This window comes from Physeter macrocephalus, chromosome 5, assembly GCF_002837175.3.
Source record: "Physeter macrocephalus isolate SW-GA chromosome 5, ASM283717v5, whole genome shotgun sequence".
Classification (NCBI taxonomy): Eukaryota; Metazoa; Chordata; class Mammalia; order Artiodactyla; family Physeteridae; genus Physeter; species Physeter macrocephalus.
Genome location: NC_041218.1, coordinates 95,022,272 through 95,036,129, shown reverse-complemented (window position 1 = coordinate 95,036,129; position 13,858 = coordinate 95,022,272). Strand labels below are relative to the sequence as shown.

The 13,858-nt window shown below is 41.3% G+C and overlaps 1 protein-coding gene across 2 annotated transcripts in view; it reads left to right on the top strand.

Moving 5' to 3' along the window:
* The window catches only part of VPS41 (VPS41 subunit of HOPS complex), a 210,565-nt gene extending 197,165 nt beyond the window's left edge, over positions 1–13,400 (top strand). The window contains exon 28 of one of the 2 annotated variants that reach the window (XM_028490200.2): positions 12,525–13,400. In XM_028490200.2, the coding sequence (XP_028346001.1) occupies positions 12,525–12,632 (108 nt within the window). In that variant the 3' untranslated portion in view covers positions 12,633–13,400. The remainder of the gene's footprint in view (positions 1–12,524) is intronic. The other variant, XM_028490199.2, reaches the window with a different exon arrangement.
* The last annotated feature ends 458 nt before the right edge of the window (positions 13,401–13,858 follow it).

Here is a 13,858-nt window from a genome sequence, read left to right as displayed (position 1 = left end):
TTCCTTAAAAAACTAAAAATAGAACTACCATATGACCCAGCAATCCCACTACTGGGCATATACCCTGAGAAAACCATAATTCAAAAAGAGTCATGTACCACAATGTTCATTATAGCTCTATTTACAATAGCCAGGACGTGGAAGCAACCTAAGTGTCCATCAACAGATGAATAGATAAGAAGATGTGGCACATATATACAATGGAATATTACTGAGCCATAAAAAGAAATGAAATTGAGTTATTTGTAGTGAGGTGGATGGACTTAAGAGTCTGTCATAGAAAGTGAAGTAAGTCAGAAAGAGAAAAACAAATACCGCATGCTAACACACATATATGGAATCCAAAAAAAAAAAATGGTCATGAAGCACCTAGGGGCAGGATGGGAATAAAGACGCAGACCTACTAGAGAATGGACTTGAGGACATGGGGAGGGGGAAGGGTAAGCTGGGACAAAGTGAGAGAGTAGCATGGACATGTATACACTACCAAATGTAAAACCAATAGCTAGTGGAAAGCAGCCGCATAGAACAGGGAGATCAGCTCGTGTCAGACAAAACAGACATAAAAATAAAGACTATTACAAGAGATAAAGAAGGACACTACATAATGATCAAGGGATCGATCCAAGAAGATGTAACAATTGTAAATATATATGCACTCAAGATAGGAGCACCTCAATATATAAGGCAAATACTAACAGCCATAAAAGGTGAAAAACTGAGTAACAATAATAATGGGGGAGTTTAACACCCCACTTACATCAATGGACATATCAGCCAGACAGAGAATCAGTAAGGAAACACAGGCCTTAAATGACACATAAGACCAGATGGACTTAATGGATATTTACAGAGCATTCCATCTGAAAGCAGCAGAATACACATTCTTCTCAAGTGCACATGGAACATTCTCCAAGATTGATCACATGCTGGGACATAAAGCAAGCCTGGATAAATTTAAGAAAACTGAAATCACATCAAGCATCTTCCAACCACAACGCTATGAGATTAGAAATCAATCACAAGAAAAAAAACTAAAAAACAGAGACAAGTGGTGGCTAAACAATATGTTACTAAACAACCAATGGATCACTGAAGAAATCAAAGAGGAAATTTAAAAATTCCTAGATACAAGTGAAAATGAAAATACGACAATCCAAAACCTATGTGATGCAGCAAAAACAGTTCTAAGAGAGAAGTTTATAGCAATACAATCTTACCTCAAACACAATCTCAGATAAACAACCTAACCTTACACGTAAAGCAACTACAGAAAGAAGAACAAACAAAACTCAAAGTTAGCAGAAGGAAAGAAATCTTAAAGATCAGAGCAGAAATAAATGAAATAGAGACAAAGAAAACAATAGGAAAGATCGAAGAAACTAAAAGTTGGTTCTTTAAAAAGATAAACAAAATTGATAAAACTTTAGCCAGCCTCATCATGAAAAAAAGGCCGAGGGCTCAAATCAATAAAATTAGAAATGAAAAAGGAGAAGTTACAACAGACACCACAGAAATATAAAGGATTATAAGAGACTACTACAAGCAACTACATGCCAATAAAAAATGGACAGCCTAGAAGAAATGGACAAATTCTTTGAAAGGTACAATCTCCCAAGACTTAACCAGGAAGAAATAAAAAATATGAACAGACCAATCACAAGCACTGAAATTGAAACTGTTATTTAAAAACTCCCAAGAAACAAAAGTCCAGGACCAGATGGCTTCACAGACAAATTCTATCAAACATTTAGAGAAGAGTTAACACCTAACCTTCTGAAACTATTTCAAAAAATTTCAGAGGAAGGAACACTCCCAAACTCATTCTACAAGGCCACCATCACCCTGATACCCAAACCAGACAAGATGTCACAAAAAAAGAAAACTACAGGCAACATCACTGATGCAAACCAAATCCAACAATACATTAAAAGGATCATATACCATGATGAAGTGGGATTTATCCTAGGGATACAAGGAATTTTCAATATCCTCACATCAATCAGTGTGATGTGCCACAATAACAAATTAAAGAATAAAACCATATGATCATCTCAACAAATGCAGAAAAACCTTTTGACAAAATCCAACACCTATTATTTATGATAAAAACTCTCCAGAAAGTGGGCACAGAGGGAACCTACCTCAACATAGTAAAGGTCATATATGTTATGACAAACACATAGCCACCAATATACTCAATGGTGAAAAGCTGAAAGCATTTCCTAAGATCAGGAACAAGATGAAAATGTCCACTCTCGCCACTTTTATTCAACATAGTTTTGGAAGTCCTACCCATGGCAATCAGAAAAAAAAGAAATAAAAGATATCCAAATTGGAAAAGAAGAAGTAAAACTGTCACTGTTTGCAGATGACATGATACGATACATAGAAAATCCTAAAGATGCTACCAGAAAACTACTAGAGCTCATCAATTAATTTGGTACAGTTGCAGCATACAAAATTGATGCACAGAAATCTCTTGCATTGCTCTACACTGACAACGAAAGATCAGAAAGAGAAATTAAGGAAACACTCCCATTTACCATCACATCAAAAAGAATAAAATACCTAGGAATAAACCTACCTAAGGAGGTGAAAGACCTGTACTCTGAAAACTGTAAGACAATAATAAAAGAAACTGAAAATGACACAGATGGAAAGATATACCATGTTCTTGGATGTTTGTCAAAATGACTATACTCCCCAAGGTAATCTACAGATTCAATGCAATCCCTATCAAATTACCAATGGCATTTTTTGCAGATCTAAAATAAAAAGTCTTAAAATTTGTATGGAGATACAAAAGACCCCAAATAGCCAAAGCAATCTTGAGAAAGAAAAACAGAGCTGGAGGAATCAGACTCCCTGACTTCAGACTCTACTATAAGGCAACAGTAATCAAAACAATATGCTACTGGCCTGAAGACAGACTTATAGATCAATGGAATAGGATAGAAAGCCCAGAAATAAACCCATACCCCTCTGGTCAATTAATCTACAACAAAGGAGGCAGAAATATATAATAGAGAGAAAACAGTCTCTTCAATAAGTGGTGCTGGGAAAACTGGACAGCCACATGCAAAAGAATGAAATTAGAGCATTCTCTAAACTCAAAATGGATTAAGGACCTAAATGTAAGACCGGATACTAGAAAACTCTTAGAGGAAAACATAGGCAAACACTCTTTGACATATATCACAGCAATATCTTTTGGCCTCCACATCCTAAATTAATGAAAATAAGAACAAAAACAAATGCGACCTAATTAAACGTAAAAGCGTTTGCACAGGGACCTCCCTGGTGGTCCAGTGGTGGGGAGTCTGCATTCCAGTGCAGGGGACGCAGGTTCAATCCCTGGTCAGGGAACTGGGATCCCACATGCTGCAGGGGAGCTAGGCCCACACGCCACAACTACTGAGCTCCTGTGCCTCAACTAGAGATACCGCGTGCCACAACTGCAGAGCCCACGCACCCTGGAGCCCACACGCCACAACTAGAGAAAAACCCACACACCACAACTAGAGAGAAGCCCGTGCGCCACAATGAAGGGTCCTGCATGCCTCAACAAAGATTCCACATGTCGCAGCTAAGACCTGACACAGCCAAGATAAATAAACAAAATAAAATAAAATAAAATAAAAGCATTTGCACAGCAAAGGAAACCATAAACAAAACGAAAAGACAACCCACAGAATGGGAGAAAATATTTGCAAATGAAGCAACTGACAAAGCATTAATCTCCAAAATATACAAGCAGCTCTTGCAGCTCTATATTAAAAAACAACAACAAAAAAAACCTCATGAACTTGAGGATACGGGGAGGGGGAAGGGTAAGCTGTGATGAAGTGAGAGAGTGGCATGGACATACATACACTACCAAACGTAGGTGGATAGCTAGTGGGAAGCAGCCGCATAGCACAGGGAGATCAGCTAGGTGGTTTGTGACCACCTAGAGAGGTGGGATAGGGAGGGTGGGAGGGAGGGAGACGCAAGAGGGAAGAGATATGGGAATATACGTATATGTATAACTGATTCACTTTGTTGTAAAGCAGAAACTAACACACCATTGTAAAACAATTATACTCCAATAAAGATGTTAAAAAAAAAAACTCAATCCAAAAAAGTGTAGATCTAAATAGACATTTCTCCAAAGAAGACATACAGATGGCCAAAAAGCACATGAAAAGATGCTGAACAACACGAATTATTATAGGAATGCAAATCAAAAGTACAGTGAGGTATCACCTCACACTGGTCAGAACAGCCATCATCAAAAAATCTAGAAACAATAAATGCTGGAGAGGGTGTGGAGAAAAGGGAACCCTCCTATACTGTTGGTGGGAATGTAAGTTGGTGCGCCCACTATGGAGAACAGTATGGAGGTTCCTTAAAAAACTACAAATAAGGGACTTCCCTGGCAGTCCAGTGGTTAAGACGCCCTGCTCACAATGCAGGGGGCACAGGTTCAATCCTGGAACTAAGATCCCACATGCAGCACACACTGTGGCCAAAAGATAAATAAATAAATAAAAAATAAATAAGGTGCACACACCCATTCATTAAAACATTAAAAATTTATTAAAAAAAAAAAAAACCTAAAAACAGAGCTACCATAAGATCCAGCAAACCCACTCCTGGCCAAATATCCAGAGAAAACCATAATTTGAAAAGATACATGCACCCCAGTGTTCACTGCGGCAGTAATTTTACAATAGCCAAGACATGGAAGCAACCTAAATGTCAGAGAGAGGAATGGACAAAGAAGATGTGGTACATATATACAATGGAATATTACTCAGCCATAAAAAAGAATGAAGTAATGCCATTTGCAGGAACGTGGATGGACCTAGAGATTATCATACTAAGTGAAATAAGTCAGAGAAAGACAAATATCATATATCACTTATATGTGGAATCTAAAAAAAATGATACAAATGAAGTTATTTACAGAACAGAAACAGACACACAGACTTAGAAAACACAAACTTACGGTTACCAAAGGCGAAAGGTGGGGTGGGGGAATGAATAAGGAGTTTGGGATAACTAATAAGAATCTACTGTATAGCACAGGGAACTCTACTCAATACACTGTAATAACCTATATGGGAAAAGAATCTGAAAAATAATAGATACATGTATATGTATAAGTAAATCACTTTGCTGCACACCTGAAACTAGCACAGCATTGTAAATCAAATATGCTACAATATAAAAAACAATTAGGGACTTCCCTGCTGGCACAGTGGTTAAGAATCCACCTGCCAATGCGGGGGACACAGGTTCGATCCCTGATCCAGGAAGATCCCACATGCTGCGGAGCAACTAAGCCCATGCGCCACAACTACCGAGCCTGCGCTCTAGAGCCCGCGAGCCACAACTACTGAAGCCCATGCGCCTAGAGCCCGTGCTCCGCAACAAGAGAAGCCACCGCAATGAAAAGCCCGCGCACCGGAACAAAGAGCAGCCCCCCGCTCGCCGCAACTAGAGAAAGCCTACGTGCAGCAACGAAGACCCAACGCAGCCAAAAATAAGTAAATAAAAATAAATAAATCTATTTTTAAAATAATAAATAAATAAGAAAAAATAAAGTCAAGGAGCAGGCAGGGGCACAGTTGGAATTCAAATCTAAGCAGTCAGACTTCAGAGCCCCAAGATCTTAACCAGTGCAAATTTGATCCTTTTTTTAAAAAGTACTTATTTGACCTGTTTTGCTTCAGTGTATAGAAAACAAAATCCCACTCTGGCAGCAGAAAGAGATTTATCAAAGTATCAGATAGCTTACAGAATCACTGAGAAGGCTGAAGAAACAGCCAGGAGGCAGAGCTCCCAGGAATGCCTCACCCAGCGCCTCTGAACTGGGCTGGCAGCACCCCCACACACCTCCATCAGGGGACAGACTGCACAGAGCAGTGTGAATTGCTATTTTCAAAGTAAACTTCGTATAAATAAAAGCAAACACATTTCTCAGTTTCAAGTTCATTCTCAGTAACAGTAAATAAGGAACATTATGTATGTACATATTTGTGGAAGGAGACATTTCTATGTGTTAAATATCACACCGGTTTATCCTAGTTTCTCTTTCAAGACTTGGGGTATTAAAACTGCACCAATTTTGATACAGAACGGTCACTTTCACTTCCCAAACACTTATTGCTGGACACGGAGCTGATTGTCTGTCACTTTATAAAACCTAGAAAGAAATGCCTTCCTCTTTTCTCCTGCAATGCAGATTTGGGGGTGATGAGAATCAATGTGATGTTTAGTAGTAAAGATAAGCCAGGAGAGAGAATGAAACAGCCTCCAGAAGCAGGAAACCCAGAGTGAGCCGATCCCCAGGCCTTTCTTTACATTCACCCAGAACAGTGGTTCTGAAATGAAAATGTGGTCGTGTCATTTCTCTAAACCCTCAGGAATCCCCATGCCTTGTAGCGAAAGGGCTTTTGGTTTTTGGCTTGACCTATGCAACCCACTGCATTTCACTTTGCAGCCTCTCTGGCCGTTATGCAACTGACTCACGGTGCCCTTTACCTACTGCCTCTGTCCTTCATCCTATGATGCGCTGCTCAATGCAGCACCTCACTCACTCCGACCGCCTCAGAGTGTGGGTAGGAAACCTCTCACTTGTGCTCATGTAGCACCTAGTGTGCCATCTGCTTTCATCACACTACACTTGTCTATGTAGCAAGCATCATCTCAATCCACAAACTCAGATCTGCAAAAAAAAAAAAAAATGGTCACGTCTTCTCAAGTCTCTATTCTATTTAGTGACAAACATTTCCTATTAGTTCACTGTAAACTCAGATCAATGAGGCTTTTCAGGATTTGTGCAGGGAACCCTTCTCTCCTGGGTTGCTCTGAGTTTGGGGCTGGTGGTACGGATGGTCTCACTGTGTCCAGGAGCAATGAAGAGGCATCTGGGCATCAGTTGACCTCTGTCCACCCTGGCACTGGTTCAAATGCCATCATCCCCACAGCCTGCCGTCACTTGCATCTGCTGCCGGCATCTCCTAGATATCTGCAGTCCCAGCTAGTCTCTGGTCCTCGGTCCTTGTCTGGAACCTGCTACTCCTGCCCACCAAGTCTCTCCCAGCACCCCAACACCTCTGTCTGCCTTGGGGCTCTGGGAAATTCAGACTTGCCCACCAAGGTGGCGTTTCTCTGTTGCTTCCTCACCATGCCCAAGAAGGTGTGTAGGGGGCATGGGTGGGGAGAAGGGTTGGAGAAGGTGGGCATTTGGTTTGCAAGACTCACTACCTCTCAAAGGAAATAGAAAGTAAGGTTCTTCTGTTCTCAGAGCTCCAGACCTCTCTGCAGGGTCTGTCTCTGCCACATCCCCACCTGAAAACTCAGTCTCAGAGCACAGAGCAAGGGGCCCCTTCCTTCTCGGCTCTCATCTCCCTGAGCCTGTCTCCTCCTCCTGCTTTACCTCAATCCCTCAGAATGCTTCCTTATAGGGGCAGTGAAACTGGCTCTCACATTATCGTTTTGTTTTTGCTGTAAACTTTGGGTTTTGGTATGCAAAAGGCTGAGGCTGCTGCAAACTACTGACTGTAAATTTTTTTTTTTTTTTGTGGTACGCGGGCCTCTCACTGTTGTGGCCTCTCCCGTCGCGGAGCACAGGCTCCGGACGCGCAGGCTCAGCGGCCATGGCTCAGGGGCCCAGCCGCTCCGCGGCATGTGGGATCCTCCCGGACCGGTGCACCAACCCGCGTCCCCTGCATCGGCAGGCGGATTTCTCAACCACTGCGCCACCAGGGAAGCCCTGACTAAATTTTTAAGAACCTATTTTGGAACTTTTTTTTCTCTGCTGTATCAACCCTGTCTTTCTATGAATAAGGGAACAATAGCTGAAAGCTCAAGGGGGAAAACAGCTGACCTTGGTTACTACACCAAAATATCATCCTGCCAATTCCCCTTATGTGTCAGTCCTACATTATAGACTATGAACTCTAGGAACATATCATGTTCATCTTTCCCATGGTAAAGTGACACAAAAGAGGCACTTAGAAATGTGTGTTGGATGAATGAAACTAAGGCCAGTCTTCCTCCCCTGTTCAAGATACAGAGAGAGAGATACACTTTATCTATATAGCGTTCGTGTGACATGCGTGACATGACTTGCAAATGTGAACCCCTCCTGGTGGATGTTCTCATCTTAGACCTGCTGTCATTTCACCTCCTTGCATTGCTCCCTTTTAAGCCTTCCCCCCAGCATTAAAAAAAAAAAAGGCTCGTTTGTCTCCTTTCTTACTTCTCAAGTTCATCCCCCCTGAAACCTCATCATTGACTATCCTTCCTCCTCTGTGTCCCCATCCATTCTGCCATCTTTTCTCACCATCAAACTATCTTTTGCATTCTCACTGCCACTTTTTTTTTTAAATTATTTTATTTATTTTTGGCTACATCGGGTCTTCATTGCTGCACGCAGGCTTTCTCTAGTTGTGGCGAGCGGGGGCTACTCTTCATTGCGGTGCGCGGGCTTCTCATTGAGGTGGCTTCTCTTGTTGCGGAGCATGGGCTCTAGGCGCGCGGGCTTCAGTAGTTGTGGCATGCGGGCTCAGGAGTTGTGGCACGTAGGCTTAGTTGCTCCACGGCATGTGGGATCTTCCTGGACCAGGGCTTGAACCCATGTCCCCTGCATTGGCAGGCGGATTCTTAACCATTGCACCACCGGGGAAGCCCCACTGCCACTGTCTTGATCCCAGCTTCTTATTATCTGGCATCTGCATGGGTTATAAGCAATTTCTCCCCAGTTTTCCTGCCTCCAGTATCCACATTTCTCTGATTTATTCTACACCCAGCTTCTACATTAATGTTCCTTCCGGACTGATCCAATCAAGTTCCCAGATATTCTGCTATTCACGATGTTTGAAATCTCTGATACAATTTTCCCAGGTCTTCAACTTCCCCTCTTCCAACTCCTCATCAATTTGTAGCCCACCCAGCCTTCAAAGTCCAGCTTAATGTTTTATCATTTCCATGTCTTCTTCCCCAATGTACCTTGCCCCCTCAACCTAAAGCAATTTTCATACCAACCTCCCATTACTGTGGCCCAAACATGACAAAGCTATTTATGTGACACATTATCCTATATACATGTCTTATCTCCTCAGATGAATTGCCCCTCAAAGGAAATAAATCTCTTAGAATCTCCAAAGGTATGCTCCAGAAGGGACACTCATTAAATGTCCCTTGAGAGGCTGAGCAAGACCTCATTCTTCCTCTGGGTGTGGGGTTCTTTCCTCAGGAAGGAGTACTGGGAATATTACATCAGGGAGAGAGTGGAGAGAGCCTTGCTAGCTTGGGTAGCTCCTGTGATTTATCTTTCTTGAAACTTAATGGTTCCATGGATGCATCCACTTTCTATAGTTCCCCTTTCATGCTGTGGCTTTCTAAAAATGAACCTTTCTATTAAAATTCAACGTGTCAAAAACCAGACACACTGGCTATCCAAACAGCTCATACAACTCAATAACAAAAAAACAACCCTATCGACAAATGGGTAGAAGACCCAAATAGACATTTCTCCAAAGACCACCTATGGATGGCCAATACGCACATGAAAAGATGTTCAACATCACTAATTATTAGAGAAATGCAAATCAAAACTACAATAAGGTACCACTTCACACCAGTCAGAATAGCTACCATTAAAATGTCTACCAATAGCAAATGCTGGAGAGGATGTGGAGAAAAGGGAACCCTCGTGCACTGTTGGTGGGAATGTAAACTGGTGCAGCCAGTATGGAAAACAGTACGGAGGTTCCTTAAAAAACTAAAAATGGAATTACCATATGATCCAGCAATCCCACTCCAGGCATATATCTGGAGAAAACCATAATTTGCAAAGATACATGCCCCGCAATGTCCACTGCAGCACTATTTACAACCGCCAACACATGGAAGCAATCTAAATGTCCATCGGCAGACAGATGGATAAAGAAGATGTGGTCCATATATACAGTGGAATATTACTCAGCCATAAAAAAGAATGAAATAGTGCCATCTGCAGCAACATGGATGGACCTAGAGATTGTCCTACTAAACGAAGTAAGTTGGACAGTTAAATACAAACACTATATGATATCACTTACATGTGGAATCTAAAATACAACATAAAGGAACTTATCTACGAAACAGAAACCGACCCACAAACATAGAGAACAGACTTGTGACTGCCAAGGGGTGGGGGGAGGGAAGGATTGAGAGTTTAGGATTAGCAGATGCAAACTATTATATAGAGACTGGATAAACAACAAGGTCCTACTGTATAGCACAGGGAACTATATTCAATATGCTGTGATAAACCATAATGGAAAGGAGTATGAAAAAGAACACATATGTATAACTGAATCACTTTCCTGCAGAGCAGAAATTAACACAACATTGTAAATCAACTATACTTCAATAAAATTTTTTAAAAAGACACATCGGTACGATCCTTAACCCCAGACACTACAAATGCCTGAATAGGTCAGATCACCACAGGTCACTGAATTCAAATGAATTAAAACTAAAATATTTTTTTCCAAAATGCATCCAGCTTTTTGTCTCAATTATTCCAAATAGCCCCAGTCTTCCCTTTTGCTTCAATGTTGGCCCATCAATGATATATTCAAATTTCTGTCAACTTCTCTTGGACTAAAGACTATATATAGTCAGATAATTTGTGATTCTCAGCCAGGGCATTTTGAGAATGCGAGGGGCAATATTAGAAGCTATTCCCAGCCAACAGGACTGTACCTGGTGACCTAAGAATTATGTCACCTTCTCTATAGCTCACAGCACTACTGGTTCCATCCCACATGTAACAGAGGATGAAAATAATGTTACTGAAAGCCAAAACTGACACAAGATTCTGCTTTCTAAGGGAAACTGTATAAGTCATACCACTGAAAAAAATATTCTGCTCACTTCCGCGTATAAAGACTTAGGGGATGATAGAAATGGAGGCTCAAGAGGGAGAGAGGAAACACTAAAATTTCAAAACCTCTTCCGACTCCTCGCTGCAAAGCAGAGTGACTTACTGACTTGTTAGATAATGTAATTAGCCCAGAGCTCTGTCAGGAATGAACAACTGAATTGCTCTGCTTTCTGAAGTGAGGGCAGTTGAGAGGGGAGGGTTTTAGGGAACAAGGCAACCAAGCAGCCTGGATGATCAAAGGACTTTTAAGCAAAGGAAAGTTTAATATTCAATTTTAGGAGCCATCGATGCTGAATCCTTCCATCTCCCTGAAATGTTCAGTAAAGTCTGGTACATCAACAATGTCATCTGTGAATAGCTTTTAGGGAACACAGAGGACCTGTGTTCTACATCCAGGATCACGAAGAGCAAAAATGAACAGTGGCCAAAGGCAAGAGCCGGACTTGACTGGGAATAGGAGTTCGGACCTTCGAGTGACAACAAGAATATAAAAACCCTGGAATGTGCAGAAATGTTGCAGAAGACTGGTCTTCCCAAAGGAAATGGATAAAGGCCTTGAGACAATTTATATAAATGTCACAGGACAGATTAGGTGACCTCAGCTATGTTGAGTTCCATATTCACAGCCATATGGACAAATATGGCTATGGAGAAAAAGAAACCCTCCTACACTGTTGGCGGGAATGTAAATTGGTGCAGCCACTATGGAAAACAGCATGGAGGCTCCTTAAAAAATATGGCTATGGAGAAAAAGAAACCCTCCTACACTGTTGGCGGGAATGTAAAGTGGTGCAGCCACTATGGAAAACAGCATGGAGGCTCCTTAAAAAACTAAAAATAGAGCTACCATATGATTCAGCAATCCCACTCCTGGGCATATATCCAGAGAAAACCATAATTTGAAAAGATACACGCACCTTCAGTGTTCATTGCAGCACTATTTACAATAGCCAGGAGATGGATAACTTAAATGTCCATCGACAGATGAATGGATAAAGAAGATGTGATACATATTACACACACACACACACACACACACACACAGGCATATTACTCAGCCATAAAAATGAAGGAAATAATGCCATTTGTAGCAACATGGATGACCTAGAGATTATCATACTAAATGAAGTCAGTCAGATAAAGACAAATATGATATCTCTCATGTGGAACCTTTTTAAAAAATGATACAAATGAACTTATTTACAAAACAGAAACAGACTCACATATTTCTAAAACAAATGTATGGTTACCAAAGGGGAAACGTTGTGGGGAGTGATAAATTAGGAGTTTGGGATTAACAGATACACACTAGTATATATAAAACAGGTAACCAACAAGGACCTACTTTATAGCACAGGGAACTCTGTGTAATAACTTATGTGGGAAAAGAATTTGATAAAGAATGAATATATGTATAACTGAATCACTTTGCTGCACAACATTGTAAATCAACTAAACTCCAATAAAATTTTTTTTAAAAATTTGGCTATGGAGTACAAATTTAACCTTCAATCTCTTTGCTAATTTTACTTCAAACACTATGTACATTTTGTCACCAGGCTTTTGTTCTAATCCTGACATGTATCCTGTTTTATAGATACATCTGTGCATTCTGGTTTCTTCAAGATTGTTTTCCATCATGTTCTGTGTGCAAAGAGGAGGATTTGTAGATGGTGCAAGTATGGTGAAAGGATTTCACAAATGACAGAAGAATGAAAGTTGCCTTGTAATATTTAAGAAGTATGCCACAATGATGTAGACTGCAAAAATTTTAAACAAAAACAAAGAAGTATGCCAATTTTAGTAGAGGTGAAATGCAGAATTCTTCAGTTATGTGCAGAAAAGTTATTTGTCCCAGGATGGGTCAGGGGAGACCTGGTTAGTCATCCAAATAAAAGAGACCTCAAGTTAAGAACAGGAGCATTTTGCTCTGAGGTTAGACATAGGTTTTAATCCCGGGTCTGTTGCTTAGAAATAATCTGAGTAAATTACTTAACATTTCTAAGCCTCAAGTGCCACAGATGTAAAATGGGGGTGATGATAACAGCATCAGCTTTGGAGGATGTTGAGAGCATTAAGTGAGGTGATGCATGGAAAGCATCAGCTAGTACAAGCACAGGAAGAATAACTAGTATGGAGCAAATGCTTCAGAAATGTCAGCCTCCAGGACAGCCCCCGTGATCCCCATCTCTGCCAGGGTTGGTCCGTGTCCAACAGAGCATGGCAGAGTTGATGCTACCTCACTTCCAAGCTTAGGTCATAAAAGATACTGGTTTGACATCACTTGCCCTGGGGAAGCCAGGTTGTGAATGGAGAGGCACACTTTGTAAGGACCAAAGCCCCCCTGCCAGCAGCACGTGAGGGAACCTGGAAGTGATTTTCCAGCGCCAGTGAGATCTTCAGAGTCTGCCACCCCAGCCTACAATGTGACTGCAAACTCGTGAAAGACCCTGAGCTGCAACCAGCCATTTGAGGCCACTCGTGGATTCCTGATCCTCAGAAACTGTGTGAGATGTTCAAAGTGTCTGTCGCCAGTGAGATCTTCAGAGTCTGCCACCCCAGCCTACAATGTGACTGCAAACTCGTGAAAGATCCTGAGCTGCAACCAGCCATTTGAGCCACTCGTGGATTCCTGATCCTCAGAAACTGTGTGAGATGTTCAAAGTGTCTGTTGTTTTAAGTCGCTAAACTTGGGGATAATTTGTTATGCAGCAGTAGCTAACTAATGCAGCAAGTGCTCAGGAACCATTAGCCTGCTTGCTGCCTGCCCACAGATACGGACCATCGGCGACTTGCTAAAAAAAAAAAAAAAAAAAAATCTAACGCGACCTTTTCACAGGCTATTTGTCCTAGTCACAGAAAGCAACATTCTCTGTTCTCCATGTAAGAGCATTCTGTTTAGGACATTTTTTAACAGAGATCTTGACAAAG